Below are 15,363 nucleotides of genomic sequence, written 5' to 3'. Positions count from 1 at the left end.
ATCTCCCACAGAGTGCAGTGGGCTTTGGATAGGGCCTAAATTACTCCTGAGGAAGCTCTCCAGATACACAGCACAGGATCAGCACCCTAACTCTCATTTTCCAAGAGCCTACAATTCAATTAGTGCAGCAACTTCCCTCTCTCATAAACTGTCATTCCTGCCCTAGCCCAGGAACTAGTCATAGCTGCTGTGGGACAGCAAGAGCATTCCCCAAAAACCTCATCTACTCAAAAGGTGGTTAACAAAAGAAGAAAACAACCAAAGAAAGCAGCGTTCTCCAAGGTACACAGGCCACATAAAATAAAAGCAAAAGGCCCAAAGCGCAACACTTGCCATCAGCTTCAATTAGCAGCAAAGTGGGGTTTGGGAAAACAAGGGCCTCTTCAGAGCTGCTATAGGGCAAAGATGAAATCCCAGAATTAAAAACAAAATCCCCACATGCATATTAATATTCAGAGGCAATTACCTTTCAGCTTAAAGTCAGCCAACATGCATCTTACTACAGCAGCTCTTAAAGCAATCTTGTTTACAATTGGAAATGGATTACATTATCTCAGCTCCACCTATCCTCATAATGCAGAGCAAACTGTCAAACATAAAATTACAAAATGGTTATTGTAAGGTATCCCCTTCAGCATAAGAATTAATTTGACCTATTTTATTACTAAATTATTACTCCCACACAAATTTTCTATCATAGATATCTATCAGCGCTGACATTTATATTCCAGCGAGGCGCTCTCAGATGCATATTTTCTTCTTCTCCATCTCAAAGGTGTATTGAGCAGATTTGATGTAAACAGCCTCCTGCCAAGCTAGTTAAAATCTTTAAACTTTATACATACAATTAGACTGTGACAATAACCATTTGCTGGAAAAAAAAAAAAAAAAAAAAAGAGAGAGAAAGATCTACACAGAGTTTCAGATTCTGAAACAAAAAGCTTCACAAGTTAAAGAAGTGATTAATCTAAATTTAAGGAGGACCTACAGATATTTTTACTATAGCTCCAGCAGGTAGTTCTGATTGTCACCAGGAGACACGATTAAACACAATGGCCCTGATTAAGAATGTGCTTAAGTCCTATTAAAGCCAACGGAAGTTAATCATCTGTTTAAGAGCTTTGCTAAATCAGGACCAGAACAGGAGACATTTCCAAAAAATCTGGGCCTAAACTGAACACACACTAATTAGCTGCACACACCAATTACATGATTATGGATGAAACACACTTGTTTAGCATTTACAACAGCACACTTTGTGTGGAATCACTTAGAAATAAGGTCTAATTATCATTCCGTAACAGGTCCCACAATGAATTATAACCCACATATACTATGTTAATTTTAGTTGAAGAAATAGCTTAAAGAGAAAAAGAAGAAAAAAGTCCTTCCAGTAATATTTGTCCAGATTCTCAAGTGGATCAAGATCTGACCCTTCTGGAACTTCACTGTGTTCACAGTAAGAACATCTGAGCACTCCAGCTCAGCTCTGTTTTCTTATTGCTACATTTTGCTTACAGAAAATATTCACTCTTGCATTTCAAACTGTAACATTTGTACTTTATGCTGCCTAATGACTTAAGCCCTGCACTCAGGAAACAAACTGACACAGATTTGCATATCCAGGATTACAAATATCAAAAAATTATTTCTAGCAAATTACTGTGCGTACAAACCAGGAGTTGCTGAAAGTGTAATTGTGAATAATCTCAACCATCTGAACTACTCGACATTAGCCAGTATTGCCAAGTCTGACTTTTATGTCCCTTAGGCTGATATTTACTGTTTTTTCTTAGCAGCAACACTTTCAGATAAGTGACCTCAAAAGTGTCCACTTTCATTAAATTAAGAAAAAAAGGCATTCCCAACCCCAGAGACTGCTGAAAAGCCATGCTTCAGTGCAAAACACAGCTCAGAAATGAAGGTACATTGAGAATTACATTTATTAAACAAACACACACACACAAAATTTCATGGCATGTAAGGCAATCTTGCGATTTAAAACTTGACTCATGATTGTGAAAGTTTGGAGTTGGCATGCCAACTTGGTGAGCCATCTGCTCACCAACAATTTATAAACGAGACTGCTGCCAAAGCCACCCGATTACTCAGTTCTAATATTAGTGATGTAACTAAAACATGCTTGTAAGGTTTTTCTCCCCATGAACCAGGAAGCACAAGAAAAAAAATCTTCACAGAGGAAAAGTTAAAAATAAAATAGGTAAAATGTATTTATGCTCAATATTCCCTTCAAGGCTGATTAGTAGGAGCATTCAAGATTAGTTCAATGCTTCAGTTCTGTAATTCCCTCTAAACCAAGTCAGAAGGAAAAAAATCAGTACAAATGATGAGACAAGGTGAATCAAATATCTGTATCCAATATCCATTTCTTTGTTAATGATTCAAATTTGTAACAATAAAACACACTACGCTAAAAAACCCAACACCTCATAAGAACATTTAATATATTTTGACAACAGGTTAAAAAAAAAAAAACAAACCCAAGAAATTGGGCATACAGGCTAGCAGGTGCAACTGCTAATTTTATCATCAGAACAAGGCAATTTGGGATAAAAACACTATCCTATTTAAACAATGCCTTTCTTATTAAAATTCCAGATTTCATATAGCAGTGAAAAACTGCTGGAAATTAATCTACAGTAAATAATCCTTGGGGCAAAAGATACTGTAATGAAACTGCATGGAAAATTACTCACTCAATCATTTTTAAAACGTTGAGTCACAATTCAGTTTTGTTGGCCTGAAACTCCAGATCTATCTCCATGGCAAGTCAGTAGCAAATCCCAAAGCACTGTCAGTATTCCCAGAGCTCAGACATGTGGATGTGCTGCTACGGTAGTAAACCCAGGAGCCTGCAATGTCTTACACTAGCACTTCCATGTAGCACCTCTTCCCACTGAAGTAAAGAAACAGTTTAACCACTGGCTTCAATGTGCAGAATTAGGACATTTTGGAGTGCTCTATACTAATAAGACTAAAAACACAGGCAATCCTGTTGGTATTAATTAGAGGACAACGACAGCGATAAACATCCCACTTCATTTCAGAACACCTTGCTCTATCACTGCCAAAAGAAGGAGCTTTTAAAACCCCATTTTGAAATTAAATGCATCATCATCACACAATTACTGTTCTAATTAGCCTCCTCAACAACAGATCGGCTTTATTTATGATTAATTTTAGTTAATGAGTTAGTTGTAGTTTTATCTGACAGATAATGGGAGAGAATTAATAATTGCTTAATCCACACAAAATTCTGTTGTTCACATAGTGCACAAAATTTTGACAAATGATTCTGAACCCTAGCCAACAACCACCAGCACATTTTCACTATCTGAAAGCAGCCAAAGCTCAGCAAATGTTACCATATTACATTATAGTAGATTAAACTGTTTATATATATATAGTTAGAATTATTATTATAAACTACAGTCGTAATTATAAATTGAAATTTCGTCACTAGCTCATAAGGAAGCATTCCCTTCCAAAACACCTGGCGAGAACAATTAATTCAGGTCGTCTCTTTGATGGTCTACCAAATTCTATTCCATTTACAGTCACAAAAGAAAACGATGCTGAGACCCAAGCTGGAGAAGAAACTGTTGTGTCCCCATGTCAGGCATCCCATATCTCTCATACCTTTGTCCATATCTCTCCACTGAGCTCTAGCCTGCCTCTGAAGCCAGTTCAGCATCACAGTTCTAGTTTTTTAACGAGGCATTTGTTTTAAATGGTTTTAAACCATCATCTTCAATTGCCACATGGCCACCTTCTCTCAAAAACACTTTCCCCTTCCCAAACGCAGGGCTGGTTTTGCCTCCACCCAGACCCAAGTACTGACCTCACAACAGGAGACACGTCAGGAATTCCTCAAAGGGACTCTCACACACCACTAGTTTCATAAGGGCGTTTAGATGCCACAGCAAAGGCGAGGAAAACATGACAAGCTGGGGCACTGAATGACATTCACGTGTTTGAGAAAACAGAACAGATGATAGTGATCAGCATAAGCAAAGCAGAACCGATATCCCAGTGCAATTCTCTTCTTCTAGCACAGTAGTCTGTTGCTGGAGTGCTGTCTATCAGATGCAACATAAAACTTAAGGATCTCCCCGTATACAGTCACTAAGGAACCTTGGATAATTATACTGCAATTATCATTCACGTTTCTACAATGAAAACACTATTTTTACTCTTTTCCTAAGGCACTCTACTTTGTTGTTCTGGGCTGTTAAAAAAAAACCCAAACAAACAGGGTTCCACTGCAGGAATGGCAGCAGCTGGGACACAGATAAAGCATCCTGACATGAAGATGAGCAAGTACTTTACAGAGCATCATTATAGATTATTTCCTGGAATGCACTGCAGTTTGCTTTGGTTTTGAATACATATGTGATATATATTTACTAGAGAAAAATTCTCACTACTATCGATTTTTCTATAAATATTTAATGGTTACCAGTCAGAAGCTAAATTTAAGTAACAATAGCGCTAATGACATTAAATAAATGAAGCACTTTAAAAGTGTGAGAAAAAAGCAAATACCTCTCTACAGCATTTTAGCACAAGAGCAGTAAGACAGCAACCTGCAACCATGTTACGTGCTGATAGCCTGAGTCATGTCTGGTCTCACAGTCCAACCAGAGAGGTGATTTTGCACAAACATCTAACAAAAAAGTAAGTTCTGTGAGCAGCAGATTCAGCAGAGACTGACTGGCTTCCAACATCTTTTTCACATGCATTCGATGTTTGAAAAGGGTAGCACTTAATAGCTTTTCCTTCAGCAGAGGCACAATTCACATACCACTCCTCTTTCTGACTTCCTAATTTAATGAGACCTGCACGATTCTAGTATTTTTCAAGCCTGTACATCTCTATCGTATGTGACCGAAACTCTCTATAAGTGCTTGCAATTTGTATTTACACGCATCGCACATGCACAGGCTTGTCATAAACCAGGGCTGGACACATTTTCATATTTTTTTCTCCAGCTGCCTACCTTCTCCACTTGGTATGAGCTAATTTGGGGGCAGCTGACTGGTGATAGCATTTATACTCTGAGAACGCTCTGGTTTGGGGTTCACATATAAGTGCATAGGATTTTAGAGAAATAAAGAAATTGTTCAACCGATAGAATACGAATTTAAAAGAGCACAAGAATCAACTCGCAGAGCTCTCACAGTCTACTAATGTCATACACTACTTGACCCTTAGATACACAACTAGCACATTACTCTTCTGAACTCTTGAGTTACCTATAATCTGACATTTTGAAGTCACCTCCACAAATGATGAAGCTGACTGCCTCCCACCTATAGGAGCTGAATTCATACACTAATTCCTCTAATTTTTCTCCACCTCTTCAGCCTGTAATTTTATTCACCCATGTGTATCTCTTCAACTGGCATCCTTTGTAAATCTCAAAGATTTATTGTTGAAAAAGCATGATATAACAAGGAGATATTATTACATTACACTCTAGAAGAATAGATTATTCAAAGGATAATACGTAACAGTGATGGAGAGAGGCCTGTGTATTTAAGATAGAGGAAATTTTCAAACAAGGGGCTCAGGTAAAGCTGATGCACTTGATTGGTCCATACAGCTGCATGGAGATGTATTAAACTCATTTAGGAACCACCTGTGCTGGTTACAGGGCCAAAACAACTGCTAAAGTTGACTCAATTTTGAGAGATAAAACCATAAAACTGTTACACACATATATGTCTAGGACATGCCTACATCTGAAAGATGATGAAGATTAAGGCATGGTGTGAATTTAAGGCCCAGTGATGTAGTTGAAAATATTTCTGTACTCGGGCAAACTCTGCACGGGTACCAGATCACTGCAGGCTCTCCAGGAGAGGAGCCCCTCATCACAACACTACATATGTGATACAAAGGCTGTACCTAGGAACAGAAAATTAAAAGCAGTAGGAAAAACTGCTAATTAAGAAGATCTGTTCCCCTTCAGGAGCCATTATCTGGACAAGGCAAAACAGATGCTGCAGGATATCAATTTCTCAAGAAATAAGATTAAAAACCACCAAAACCAAACCCCGTTTTCTTCTTTTGCCTGAGCCTTGTCCCCCTATTACAGACTTGGCTGCTAACCAAAACAAGGTCTTCAATCTACTGCAACTCTTTCCTGGAAACTTTTAAACCATCCATGACTTAAAGAGAATAGCTACTCTTCCTCAAATGAATAGACCTCATATCTTTTCTGTGTAAAGACTTGCTGTTTTCATACAGAAAGAGACAACTTCTTTCACTTTCAAAAGAAGGGAATTCACACCATCCTGTTTGCTGCTCTTTGGGCAGAAGTGAGTGTTCTAATTTATGCTGCTGGAGTCTAAAGATGCACAGATATAGTTAACAAAAAAGGTCTCAGTTTGTGTTTTATGGCTAGGCCATTATCTAAGAGAGCACATTTCCTTGCAGAGGGAATCATAAAATGTCCGAAGGCTGGGCTAAGGACTAGGAGAGTAGCTGTGAATTCTTGTATGACTGCATGCACACACATTCCCAAATCAAAGAGTAATTATGAGAAAAATTAACATGGATTTGGGCATATCACAGGCTTCTCCAGCCACCTTTCTCAGCCACTCACCAACATAAGACTGAAGGAACAGTCTTTCATAGACTGAAGGAACACTTGTCCCTCGAGAAAAAACAGGACAACATCACTGTCTCTTGATGTAATTAGGTGTTTTTGGAGGTTGAGGGGAATGCAAGCCAAGCAGGACTAATAAGAGAGAGGCTGGAGAAGTCTCCAGCATCATTAGATGAAGGTCACAGCATCATTACCTTTAGGACAACACTTGTTTTGTGCAAGTGGAGGAACAAAGGGGATAAACAAGGAAATACCCCTCATTGGAAACTCAAGCTTTGTCACATATGTGGTTTAACTGCAAATGGAGCACCTCTATTATAATTCCTTCCCAGATCTTCCATTAGCTAGAGATGAAACATGGACTGTCTTACCTCCTCACATAAGAAGAAACTTCAAGAGAAAAAAGGCGATAGACAGGACAGGCAAAAAAGGTGAATGGATTTTTCTGTGCTTCAGTATATCCTACCTTCTTTGGAAACTGCTCCAGACTTCCACCCCCCAGGACAAAGGACCTGACACCAACAGCACCAAGATGTGGCTGGGTCTTCTATCCCTATCACTACGTGAAGTTTCAGGGCAGAGAGCAGAGCTGAGTCCTCAGAAAGCCTTCTCTAGCCCAGCGATAGGGCAAGGACTTCAATATTCCCACTGGTCTTCCCTTTCTCGCTCCCCTACTGCAGTGACCACACCTGTGCCCAGAACAGCCCCACAGGTGGTTCCCATATCCCATCAGAAAGAGTGGGTGAAAATAAACAGTCTTTGCAGCTTCTCCAGGTAGCATGGAACTATGGTGGGAAGAGGGGAGGTAAGTCTGGGGTGAATCAGGTTCCTTGGCTCATGCTCTGCGTAAAACCCACAGCCTGCTTAGAAGAGGGGCTCCTGCCTACCTAGGGAGATGATGCACTTAAACTCTGCTGTCTTTTTCATTCACCACCAGCTGGCAGCTGCAGTTATTCAGACCCTCTACATCAGGGCTGGGAGTGCAGTTTGACTCTAGGACTGACCTCCAACCACCTACAGGTGTTCCCCCATTCCTGAGGGGGCACAGGAATCCCACCAGCAATCTTGGCTTCACTGGAGGAGAAGCCAGGAGCCCTGTGACTTCTGAACAGGCCGAACGCAGAGCAACAGTGAGCTGAAAGAGCGGGTATGATGCACACGGAGCTCACCACCTCTGTGGTGCTATGCTATGGGAATAAACCCCAAAACTGGAAAGCAAAAATAAGAGGTGTGGAGAAAACAAAAGTCACTTTAATAAAAAAAAAAGAGGTTTCATTCATGGATGTTTACATGACCTATCAGCACAGAAATGAGGGTGGAATCAATCAATCCCATGCTTTTCCAGGAAAGGTGTCTGCTGTTTTACGGTACGCTCCAGTGTAACACCTGTAACACCGCTTGCAGGTGACCCTGCCAGCCAGGGCTGTGCTCACAGCAGGAGCTTCTGCCAACATCGCTCCGCCTGTGAGGGATTACAGTTCTTCAAAGCCACAGGCTGACACAGCAGTGCCAGCAGAAGCCGGTAATGTAGACCTGGCTCTGGATCAAGGGCACATTTTGCTGGGTAGTGTAAATCGCGGTTTGTCCACACAGATCTGGTAATGCTCGGTTGCATGGGAAGAGTTAAAATGCTGTGGCTGTTCTAAGATAATCACAACATAACAGGGTGCTTTAGCACTTTATTCCTATGTGGGACAGGAAATAAGCTACACTGGTCTTAAGGTACTTCTGAATGTGTCTCATTGTGAGGCTGCAAAAATTAAATGTTAAACAACCCCTAAGTTGTTCTGTAGATATTGTAATTCCTACTTTTGACAACGCCTAACTTGTGTCATTCAAACCACAAGTGATCTACAGCCTCTGTGATTCAGAAAAAAAGGCAAGAGGGGGAAAAAATGCAGCACAAAAACATGAAAGGACTCTCCTATGATGGCAAGAGTTGGGAGAAAACCTGGGCCTCTGGTCACCTAGCCCAGAGCCATACCCGTCAAGCCTCATCGCTTCTCGCTGATAATCGCAGCTCTGCTTCCTGCCGTTTGGATGCAGCAGTCAGCCGCCTGGACTCCAAACAAGTGTTCACTGCTCTAGGCAAGGGACAACATGCCGTGACACAGGCGGTGCACCCGGGCTAGCAACAGGTCTTGTTACTACAGAGAGCAGTGGCACAGCCTTCTCTGAAATTTTCTACAGAGCTGCTTCAAGGTGGATCCCCTGAGGAGTTTGATTCACTGGGATTACCGAGGAAAAAGCAGGAGAGGGCTATGCCTTTTCTCCCAGGTAGAATAGCATCGCTTCATTAAGGTGCCCTTTTGTCACTGGAAGGAGGATGAGCACAACTCACCCTCAGTAATGCACAAAGATGACACAGGTAGCTGCATTTCCACCTGTAAAACCTAGTCCTGCACACCAGCACTTAGCTGGAAGACCAGACAGAGCCTGTGGCCCACAGGAATGGGAAACAAGCCCTTGATCCAATTTTCCAGGGAAAATACCCACTGATTTCAACAGGAGTGGCACCTTCCCTCCTTGGGTTCAGGGATCGGAAAGACAGAGCACTCTCTAATGGGTATCTCATTTCCAGTTGCTATCAAAGTGCCACATTTCAAGGAAGATGAGGATTGCTCTTTTCATTGGCATGTTGAAAAAGAACTGAAATTCCAGAAGCAAACACTAAAAACTTGCTGACTACCAAGCTAGCAAGAGCATTGAGTGTTGTAACAGGGTGTGTACCAAGGAAAGTTAACCGAACCTGACACTCCAAGAGAATAACAGAAGCTCCCTAAGAAAGGTGTGTGCTGCAACAAAGCCCTGGCAGATGACCTCTCAAAAGACTTCCATCAGAATGAATAAAAACCTATTTAATGAGATTAACTGATCATTTTGCTCCACCCTCATTATAACACTCAACGAGAGAGAGGAATGTTTTTTCAGCTGAGTATCTGACTCCATAGGGAATGCCAGAGAGACTGTGACAAAAGATATTTAAAATACACAAGGGAACTCTCCGTCACTGGAGTGTGATAGTAACTAACTTAGTAAATAACTTACTTAAACACCTACTTAAACACCTTAGATAACAACTTAAACAAACAGCGAGTAGCCACTGAAACTAGTAGGTGTTTATGCAGAGTTTGTATCAGAGGAACTATTTAATGATTTTAAACATACCCGTGTGAAAAATCTAAGCTGATGTGGATGAAGCTACGACAATCCAAGGTGCATACCAGCAAGTATGTCACTTCCAGGTAACCCTTTTTTCTTTTGTTTAAAAAAAAAACACCAAAAAACAAAAAAACCCCAAACAGTGTACACTGCTCTGCAGATCTTCAATTTCTTAGTTGTGGACAAAAACCTAGGTTTCTGTTTAAAGACTGATCATCATCTTTTTATTTATTATTTTTCCTCCTTAAATTTCAAGAAGACTAAACCTATTGGCTAAAACTCTGATGAGTATTATTCCCCCAGGAACTCTCAGGGAGTCTGAGTTTAAAAGACTGAGGCAAAGTCAGTGCTCCTTTAAGTGTCAAAGGAGCTCACTTTTTCCAGTTCCCTGCCACACTTTCTTGAGCTCATCCCTTACATCTAAGCTCATTTTGGCATAGTGCATCTTCAACGCCCTTCACCCTGTAAGATCACAGGTACATCTGTATAGGGTATCATCGTGAAATTCCACAGCTGAGCTCTCTAAACATCAAACTGTCAAGGTTGGAAAGTCAGACACAAAGGACTGGAGGACATCTCAAGCAACTGCCAAAAGTCCACCTTCCTGCACTGAGGCAGGATCAAAGATACCCAGACCAATAGATGTTGCCTACCCTACTCCTTAAAGGCTGCTGGGGAAAGAGATTCATCAGCATCTCAAGGTTATCCAGTCCAAGTTTTTCGCACCATATGCAGTGTTTCACACTTTCCAAGATATTTGGAAGAACTAGAGGCCTGATTCCCTACTTCAGAGCACAGCAGTTTGGCTGCCAGAATTCTTCATGCCCCAGTGCACGTGTCAGGGGAGTGACTGCCTCAAAGCACTAATTCAGTCCTCCCAATGCAGCCCAGCCCAGCCAGCTTCAACCACCCTCCCTACAGAAAAGTCTCCTGCAGAGGCTCAGCCTCCGTTTCCTCATCCTACTGAAAAAACACACACTGAGCCAAAAGGAATCCCAGTGCAAGGTCCAGCCTCACATGCCTGGGCAGCAGACTCTGGCGATGGCAAGACTTGCTTGCTGTGTAGCTGAGGCATGAAGCAACCTCTAATTTTATGCAGTTTCATTCCAAAAGGCACGCTCCACAGTTACGTTTCTTTATCCATACATATGTGGTGCTGATACAGCTGTGGTACATGAAACTTTCTGCTCAAGGCAACACAACTGTGGCAAAACAGGATTTGCATGACAACTTAGAGCTGAAAAACGAAAGTAATCAAGACAGATTTGGAGCTTTGAAGATAAAAAAAAAAAAAAAAAAAAAAGAAGGTGCAACTGATGGTCCATGCCAGTCCACTCTCATCGCTGGGAATACAGTATTGGCTACATGATACTAAGACCTTGCCTAAGTTCTCTTTAAATACTGCTGCTGAAATCACTCACACTTAACCCTGTTGTCCCAATAGCTATCTTGTCAGACAGCACGATCATTCCCCACCATGGAGAAAATGCAATCACCTTGTTACTTTCACAGAGTCAGCTGATAATGCTTATTTTCTTAATAAATTATTTCTCATAACTTAGTAAAACTTTAAGCTACTATAAACACATCTTGAAAGCACACCACAATTTTAATCAGTTTCAAACATCAGATGTTGGGTTTGATATTTATGATTGTTCTGACTGTTTCATTTAAGTGCTCCTTTTGTCTATGAAAGCAAAGATAAGAAAATTATCTGGGACACCCACTGTAAAGTCTCCAGTCTAAGAGGAAGTTTCCTCTCTCACTGACTGTCAGATGCTAATAGCTGCTGTTACTATTTTCTGTATGATATAAGGCAAGCGGTCTTAGAGAAGTATCCTGTACAAAGTAGTCATCGAGTCAACGAATCGAACTGTGCCCCTGTGGTTTCTAAAGGGCACATTCTTCTAAATCCATTTTAATCTACAGGTGGGAAAAAAAATCTCTAATGACTATAGTCAGAACTCAGTGTGGTATTATGAGGAGGTGACTGGGAATTACTTCTTTTTAAAGCCTCTTTTATAAGGATTCCCCATCAGCCTTTAATTAGCGTACCAGTTCCTATTCGGAGGTTCCTTGTTGCTTATGGCCCAGTTCAGCACTCACCGAAGGCAAGAAGACTGGCGGACACCCTTGAACTTGGTGGAGTCTATAGGAGGGCTTAGAGCCACTCAGGGAATGTTCTAGTACCGACACGAAGTTAATTGAGCAGGCCTTTGACGCCCAGCTCTGGGTGTCAGCCTTTGGCAGAGTTTTCCTATGGAAGATCAGAAGAAAATCTGGACTTCCCAATTTGGGGCTATGTAAACATATCCTAGGTACTCGGCAGGTATAGCACTAATTTGTCTTGCTGTAGAGAAAAGTGAGATGATCTATCAACCTATTCAATTTGACTATTTACACATATTTTAAATCTTTGCGTACATAAAACTACAATAAAGTACTTCAGAACAGAGTATCTGCCAAAATACATACAGTATTCTGCTAAAGGCAGATATATACCGTCAGGTATATGTAAGATCATTAGTTAGCTATGACAGGCAATTTACTGTGATTTATCTTTCAGGATCATCTCATTCACAAGGAAAATTGAGTGTCAACCCCATCCATAACCTATACATACTGTCTAAATACTTGAAAATGATAATAGGTTAAAGGATGCCGTAGACAACTCTCCAACACAAGCCAAAATATTTAACCCAAAACCTTTTGGAAAAGAACCTGAAAACACCAGTAGCCCAGCCAGAACTCCTACTAACACCAATTGCCAGGGGCTAACGAACATAGAAAACTCTTTACCTAGCAAATAAATTTACTGTTGCTGGGAGAGCACAGCTCAGTCGTTTCGGTACAGATCCAAGAAATTTGCTTCTTATGGTTTTCTGTCTGAGCCAGACACAAATTAAGCCTAAATTAAGAGCTGTGGTTCAAAACGATTCAATGGAATGCAAGAACAAAGGTCAAAACTTAGATCTCTGGCCTGCAGGTGCACATCCTGAGCACACAGCTAAATAAGGCCATCCACCTTCTGGGGATGATTAGCAACAAAACCAGGAGTGAAACATTTGGGGTCTGATCCATGTGCCACCTTACGTACCAGCTCCTCCATTAGCAAACCCTGCCCTGCCAGAATCAGATGCCCTGGGCTTCACTGTAACGGCAGGCCAACAGTAGATCAGTCTCCAATGGCTCCACTAGAAATTAAACCATACTGAAACACGTCACAGCCACTTCCTCCACTTACAATGAAGGATGATGGATCAATCCAACAGGAGCTACCAAATTCATACAAAATATTTAAAAAAGACATTCCTCCATACCATCTCCATCTCACCTAAAAAAAATATATTAAAAAAAAAAAAAAAGGTCACAGGCCTGTGGGTTACTGAACCTTTTAAAGGATTTCTTATACCCTGCAGAACAGGTGGAAAGCTCTAAAGCACAGCCTGGCGATTTAGTCTACACATGCCAGATTCAAGATTTGGCCAAAAACCTTAAATGAACCAACATAACAGCTGCCACAAAAGCCGACAACCTCTAATCAATACCTTCCATGCTTAAGACAGAACAAATCACCTCTCTGCAAAACATTCTTATGCCTGCAAAGAGTAAATAAATTACAACAAATTTAGGAAGTTCAAGTTTCGCTTGGTTTAAGAACCCCAGGCAGAGCCCCTAATTTTTCAACAGCAGCACATGCTTAATGCAGAGCAGCAGTGATGAAAGGAGTTGAGGCACCTGTGAGATACCACAAAATACATTTTAAAAAATAAGATATTCGCCAAGGCTGCAGATACATGTGTGTTGCAAGAACTAATGAAGCTTAAAAACCACTTAAATTGTTAACACAATGAACAGGAAAATATTGAATGTGTTAAAAGTATTTTTGCATTACTTCATTCTAGATCTTTTTATTCCCTAATTTGACTCTGGTTTTTAGTCTAGATTATAAAGAAGATTTAAAACAGGGAGCTTTTTTTCCCTTCCAATGAAGGCTTCCCATTAATAAAAAGGAAACAAAGAAAATGAAGAAAGTGAGTAGTAAAACTTTTACAACATAATAAAATATATCAGAATCCCAGTGCAGCAGGATTGGAATTGTCTAAAGATGCTGAATTATGATCGGTTGTCATATAAAGTTCAGTCCAGAGTATTAGCAATCATATTCTCTAGCAACATGTATATAATTGGGAGATCTTCATAATAACCCTCGGTTTTAAAGGCTCATAAAAACTGCGTTTTACTCGTAATTTGCAGGAGGAAGGAAGAATTCTTAAAGGAAAGGAACATCCTTCTCTCAGTAAGAAAGACTCTGAAGGCAATATACTGTGTATTTTAAAGCAGGCAACCCTAAAAGCTCTCTTTTCCTTTCACAGTTTTCAGTGGGTTATTAGACAATCACTCAGTTTAAAAATATAAATATGTATCTATAGTACACACACTAGAAAGAAAATCCATATCACATAGAGAGAAACCTTCTGAAGGTATACTGGAAGCAAAGCATGTTAAATTACAAGTACAGAGTTACTTTAAGGTAAATATCTTGATGTAGTATTGTAACCAACAGTAAAACAAGCTGTGGCACTCATGCACAGAGAAAAGAAAGGATGTTGGTTTTATGAAATGTGTGTAAAGAACATTTATCCACTTCCAAAATACAGCATGAAAATAATTATAAAAATATTATCAGCACTTGACGCTCTGGGTAGACTCCCAAATGTCTCTATGTTTTCTCAATTTCTCCGCTGACATTCTAAAACAAAATCCTTTCAGTTTGTTAGAGAGTCAACTACCGAGTGCCATAAACTTCCAATTATCCCAGCCACTTCTGGACTTGCCAAGGCAAAGCTGAAGTAATGAATAGGATGCTGAAGTCTCTGTATGGAATACTAAAATACAACCTGTCACCAAGCCCAGATATTTTAACTTTATACTTTTGCCAGAGTAAAGCCTTTTTGTAAATAAAATGTGTTTGTTTCCAAATAAAGCTACTTCAAGCTGTTTTGGGAAGCAAGTAAGTAATAATAATAATAACAACAACAACAACAATTTCCATTTGGATTTCAAAACCTGATGAAAAAAAACCAGCACATGTCAAGCCTAGTGTTTTCCTACCTGCAACAGGTAAGGACCAGCTCTCAAATGCCACCTTGGGATAGTTCAGACTAGTAATCCCGTTCATGATTAGATGAGACATCAACATGAACAAGAAAGGAAAAAAAAAGAACCAAACCAAACCAAAAATATCTACCCTGTCCTCCTTTTATTAGCAATGCCTACAGCAGTGGTTAAGACCCAGTAAGCAAGCCGAGGACCCAGAGGACTAGACTAACCCAAACCCACTGTTAGAGAGAACCAGGTTTAAGAAGAGACTTACTGCTTGCCATGTGACTGGGGGAGGTATGCTGCCCATTGGGTGTGCTGGAGGTGAGGTCAATGGCCATGCCGGAGTGCTCCCTTTCGGGCGAAAGCTCATTGTCACCTGCTTTCACAAAACAAGTCCCCCGTAAGTTTCCATCCCTTTCATCAGCAGAGCAACACAACAGTTTGAAAAGTACAACTTGCTT

At 40.5% G+C, this 15,363-nt stretch overlaps 1 protein-coding gene across 4 annotated transcripts in view; it reads right to left on the bottom strand.

Moving 5' to 3' along the window:
- IKZF2 (IKAROS family zinc finger 2) overlaps positions 1-15,363 on the bottom strand; it is a 114,280-nt gene that overhangs the window by 95,236 nt on the left and 3,681 nt on the right. For 2 of the 4 annotated variants that reach the window (XM_074910343.1, XM_074910344.1), the window contains one exon: positions 15,174-15,278. The exons of the other annotated variants lie outside the window; for them this stretch is intronic. In XM_074910343.1, coding sequence (XP_074766444.1) covers positions 15,174-15,278 — 105 coding nt within the window. The remainder of the gene's footprint in view (positions 1-15,173; positions 15,279-15,363) is intronic. 4 annotated transcript variants of the gene reach the window in all.

Source organism: Athene noctua, chromosome 7 (assembly GCF_965140245.1).
Source record: "Athene noctua chromosome 7, bAthNoc1.hap1.1, whole genome shotgun sequence".
NCBI lineage: Eukaryota > Metazoa > Chordata > Aves > Strigiformes > Strigidae > Athene > Athene noctua.
The sequence above is the reverse complement of the archived record's forward strand: the minus strand, read 5'-3'. Positions and strand labels throughout refer to the sequence as shown.